This window comes from Arachis ipaensis, chromosome B09 (assembly GCF_000816755.2).
Source record: "Arachis ipaensis cultivar K30076 chromosome B09, Araip1.1, whole genome shotgun sequence".
NCBI classification, from domain to species: domain Eukaryota; kingdom Viridiplantae; phylum Streptophyta; class Magnoliopsida; order Fabales; family Fabaceae; genus Arachis; species Arachis ipaensis.
In genome coordinates, this window is record NC_029793.2 from 27,439,992 (window position 1) to 27,445,464 (window position 5,473).

General features: G+C 35.2%; 1 protein-coding gene across 1 annotated transcript; it reads right to left on the reverse strand.

The window, feature by feature from the left end:
- On the reverse strand, positions 249-4,998 carry LOC107617753 (aspartic proteinase). Its single transcript, XM_016319603.2, has 14 exons — positions 4,751-4,998; positions 3,491-3,858; positions 3,347-3,407; positions 3,167-3,261; positions 2,945-3,057; positions 2,668-2,836; positions 2,538-2,577; positions 2,302-2,366; positions 2,107-2,220; positions 1,928-1,989; positions 1,439-1,592; positions 1,225-1,344; positions 745-833; positions 249-644 (listed from the first exon to the last, which is right to left on the reverse strand). Exons 2-14 carry the CDS (start codon positions 3,848-3,850, stop codon positions 560-562), a joined length of 1,527 nt encoding a protein of 508 aa, XP_016175089.1. The 5' UTR covers positions 3,851-3,858; positions 4,751-4,998; the 3' UTR covers positions 249-559.

Below are 5,473 nucleotides of genomic sequence, written 5' to 3' on the forward strand. Positions count from 1 at the left end.
ATATATCTTGTATCATACAATATCACATGTTTACGCAAGTGCCAGTTAATAAAAATTCATTTGATGATGAAGACAATTTTTCTGTCCCGAAAACTGAAAAGTATTATATTTATTTTCTGTATACTTCTCTTTTTATTTTTTGGAACTTAAGTATCTTTTTCTCCTCGATTCATTATTTTCATCTCTAAGACAAAACACCTAGAACGAGTTATACTTCCTTATATATGTGGAAGCATGACCCAAAAACAAAAGGTCAACTCTACATGAACCTCATTCATTGGAAGGATAAATTAGATATAACAGAAGTTCCAAATTTTAAGCCACACTTTGCCATCTACGTCTTCATAAGGTATACAGACATACAGGCATCCACATTAATCTAGCGAGTCTAACAGTGAAATGAAAAATAGCCTGCAATAGTTCAACGTGGTACTAGAGAAAATCATTCATGAACCCATAAGATAGTGAAGCTACGTCCTAATACTCTTACAACATTCTTTATTTACAGCACACCAACGTGCCCATTGAAAATGTTCCTTACATATTCTCCCGAGTCTCGTTACGCAGCTTTGGCGAAACCAAGTCGGAGATTCCCAGAGTCAAAGACCGTGTGATATACCCTCATGAAGATATCGCCCAGAATCCTGCGAGCAGATAGCGGTAGACATATTAGGACATAGCTTAGAACATGTTATTGTATAGTTCATTTCATGCAGGGTTACTATATAATTTGCGAGCGCATACCAGAGAGGACCGCGTGGCGGGGGGATGTCGAATGCGATAAACCCACTAAGACAAACTTCAGCAATGCCTTCTCCAGTTTTCAGAATATACTGCAAGAGGAGAACATTTTCAGAACAAAAAGAATTCCAAGTTAGACGAAGTTTACAGATAATAGATGACACTATAATGTGTTGTTCAATATTCTCTCCTATTTAGTTATGTTCACCCGTTCAGCCATGGGGAATCAGCTACTAATGTAATTATATGGTTAGGCTACCTCATTACCCAGGCCCTGCGTTAGGTCAAAACTCACATGTAGTTAGTTGATATTTAAAAATTGTTAGATGATTTGACAAGTTTGACTAAATTATCCTCTAACGATTCTCAACTATCAACTTTATCAACTTTATATAAAGACAACTGCATGTGAGTTTTCACTCCTTCGTTAACTTCTCTATCAAAGTAAATTCGTAATTTAATTTATCAGGAATTCAGACTAACCTGATCCGGCGAGAGGGTGAAATGTTTATCTCCGATTGTAAAAGTGATGTTTGGCAATATATGAATGCTCTGACAGTCTACTACCGACTCGCCATTCGGACTCGGCAAGCTCTCACACAACTGCCAATGATAAAATGAAATGATACAAATGAATACAACTCTAATTCAACTAATAAGCTTTTTGGAGAGGGTCGATGATTCTAAGGGCTTATACCTGATTTACATAGTTGAAAACTCTGTCCTTGGTCGACTCTTGTCGCAATTGATTCTGGATCCAAATCACAAGCATCTGACAGGAAGTGCACAAAGCAGTATCTTTAGCTGACAAATCTTTCTGTTCCTTTTCAGTCACCATCTCAATCCCAGCACTGCATGGTATAAAAGTTAAAAGTAGACTTAGGAGTCCGTTTCAGCACAAAAGTTTAATTACATCTATTCTTTTGGATGACCATTTATGCGATCAATTAAAAAGGTAATTATTTTTGCTGACGTGTATTACTTAATTTGATGCACGTGTAAACATTAATATATGAAGAGTATTAGGGAACCAGCCAATTTTGTGATTTGTAGCCATCAATTAGTCATCATTGGTGTTTTTAATGGTGTGAGATTTCATCAAATGGTATGAGATTACTCGTCTTTCTTTTGCTGGTTAAGTACTGGCCAGATTTTAATAAAAGTGCAGGCACCTAGACTTTCTAACCTTTTAGATTGATCCCTCATTGTACATAAACCAACTTGCGAACACACATCATCAGCTCGTACCTGCAGACAAAAATCAAACTATTTTAGGTCCAAGGAGTGAAAATGCACAAGGGCAGCAATCAGTGAGAGCGAATCAAAGGGGAAAAAATATTAAAAGGACGGGTAAGAAGATTTTACCCCGGAGACCAAGAGATCCCATATCAACTCTCCATATTGAGAAATAACTTCCTTGCATTCTACACTCAGAACTCCTTCAGCTCCAATAGCATGATTGATTTCAGTCACAACAGTCTGAAATAAATTCAGAGTCAATAAGAAGTATAGATGAAAATTTACTAATGAGAATTTTTCAAAACCGATATGAGCACATACAGTTGGACCAGCGAGCAAAGACGTTCCGGAATCCACAATAGCAGCACAGCCACCCTCACAAACACCTAATGAACATTGATATATTTCACAGTTAGATCCGCTTCATAATCAAAGCTTACAGCAATGAAAAAATAAATCTTAAGATAGGAAAATACAGAATTCAATTTTTCTCCTTAATATGTTCCAAATCCTGTTAATCACTCAAAGAGTCTTATTGTCAAAGTACAAAATGTCACCTGTTGACACACCACCAATGTAAAAATCTCCCATTTCAATCTGACAAAAAAAATCATGTTAACAATTTTCTGCAAAAACTAGGATGTTACAAAGAATTCCTGATCAAACCAGAGTGTTGCTTTTGCTAACCTGCCAGTAACCTTTTGTAGTAACTGGAACATAGGTATGGTTTCCTACAAAGTGCTTCGGATCAACACCTCCAAACACTAGCTCACCACCACTTTTCGCATTCGGATCCCCATTGAGCCAGAAAGAGAAAACCGGCTCATTCACAAGATTTTGTAGCACCATATTATCCCTGTAATTTTATAACAGGTTAGTCAATTAAAGGAAAGCTTTCCTTTAACTTATTAACTCGGGAATCAGATGTAAATGTACACACAACATAGGACGTACTAAAACATACCATACTGGCAAGGCATTTTCGACTGAGATCTCCTGAAATCCAAGACCAAGTATTCCATCGAACTTCGCTAACACAAAGGACAGACTTCCTTCCCTCGTAGCCTCGATGAAATCCTACAGTCAAATATAGTAAAGATAATAGTCAAGTCTCCCAAGTATTGTGACAAAACTGTATATCATGACCCAGGTCCCCAAAGCTGACAAAGGATATAAAATCACTCACTTGATTCTTGACCACGACATCACCAACTGTAACGCTATCACGACTGAAAAAGCCAGATATTGATCCAGAACCATACACTATTTTACATGATGTTCCTGGGCAACAAGCAAAAAAGGAAAATTCATATTAAGTGGCATATATGCTACTTTTAGAATACAAATAAAGAGAAGCTGGCATTACCATTCTTTACATATGTTTTGGATTTCGATGACTTGTACCAATGATGCGTATAGCAGGCAAGCTACAACAGGAAATTAGTCAATACAAGACACCAATATAACACAGCTCTGTCAAATGTAGAAAAAGGAGTTAAGTTGAACTCACAGAAAAGTAGCACTTTGATGAAGGAATCCAGAGGTTAGAACTGCCAGTATCAAAGATGACATTGAATGTTTGCGGTGGTGTTCCAATTCCAATCTCTCCATAATACTGTGCATCCAGATAATTCTTCAAAGGTACTATATCGTCTTCGATGCCTGGCTTATTAACAGAATGATCGTTCGCACCCATCATCGGCCTGCTCAATCTTAGCTTTTCTCTTACCATTCTAGCAGCTTTGATGGCTTCAAGATCTAGAGTTCTCTTCTTCAAACCGATTCTCATGAGTCCATATGAGAACGAAGGAAGAAGGGAACATGTTAAAGCCCACAAACAGAGAGACAACAACAAATACTTGTTCCCCATAGGGAAATCTGCCACACCAGGTATACTGAATTAAAAAGAGCAATCATAGAATTGGAATGAAATTATGAAAGCAGATAACACATTAAGAGTTAAGACCCTTGTAGTTATTTGTTCAGATTGAGATAATCAAAGATTAATCAATATTTATAGAGATAAACTGAATTTAATTGCCACAAATTGTTCTTACTCATCAGATATTCAATTGTTCAGGTACTAACCACTTCTAGATCATACTTCGGAATTATTATATACCTTTGTATTTTTGTTAATTGAATATTATTATTGTAGAATCTTTCTAGTAAGGACTTTTGCTATTCTAATTATTATTTATTTACCGTATTAAAAGAAATAAAAAGAAAAAGTTATTATTTATTTAGATTACTCCCAAATCACTTCTGATTAGTGAGATCTTATGTTAACAAAAAACCCTGCAGCTTTATTTGCTTGTTCTTCATCATTTTTCTCATTTTATTTCCTAATAATTGATGCCTTTCTTACATGTGAGTGATTTTCACAATCATTTCACCTATAAATATAACCAGCAGGAAAAATAATTACATAAAAAAAACCACTTTTTAGAATAAGAATAATAATAATAATAATAATAATAAAACTGTTGATAATCATATCCGGGGAATATTCTAAAAGAACATAGAAAGAGAAAGAAGGACCAAACAGGAGATGAAACATGTTTAACTTGAAATCTGAAGAACAGAAATCAAGTGAGTTGAAACATCAACATGTTCATCAGATCATTAACATAAAAAAGAAAAAAGAAACCACACAATAAAAAGAAAATCAAATCTGGAGCGAAACAAGAACAGGAAAGTCAAACTATCCAAAAATAGAAGCAACCATAGCAAAACAAGAACATGATTAAAGAGTTAAAGAAACCTTTACCTTCCTAGCTTGAAGAAGCTAAAAGTCTAAATCAGATGGTTGGTGGTGTGTACTATAAGTTCCAAAGTTGAAAATGGTGGAGAAAAGTAGAGAAGGTTTAGTTGAAGGTGTAGAGTATAGTATAGTGTAACAGTACAGGTACCCAAAAAACTTGGGAACTAGAGGTGTCTTTTATGCAGTGTAGCTTCACCAAACAAGAAACCTGCTTTATTTGTAACCAATCAAAGTGTAATGTATTGAATAGAAAAATTAAATGTTATAAGATTTTTTATTTTATTTATTGCTATAGAAATAAAATATCTGCTATGGCGAAAGCTCCGTGCCTGGTGGTACTGTTTATTTAGTAGAATACTGGAATCTAATGTTATTCTAATTTGAAAATTGCAAAGGTTGAACCCACGCTCTACGCACGTGCTCGTGCAATAATAGTAGTTTAGTGGATAGTGGATAACTCTGCTTGTTCTACGCATTGGGGTAAATGGTAATTATACTTAGATGGGGTACTGATATATTCATTATCCTTGAGCACTATAGACAACCCTTTAGCTTTACTTTCTCCTTCCTCTTCTTATCAAGGTCCGGACGGTTAGTACTTAGTGAACCCATCAAGAAAATGCCTTAAAATTGTTTTTGGTGTTATATACATATATAATAGGGTAATTCACATTAACAAAATGAATAGCTTTCAATACTACATCAATATCCTAAATTCAAAAAGCTTTT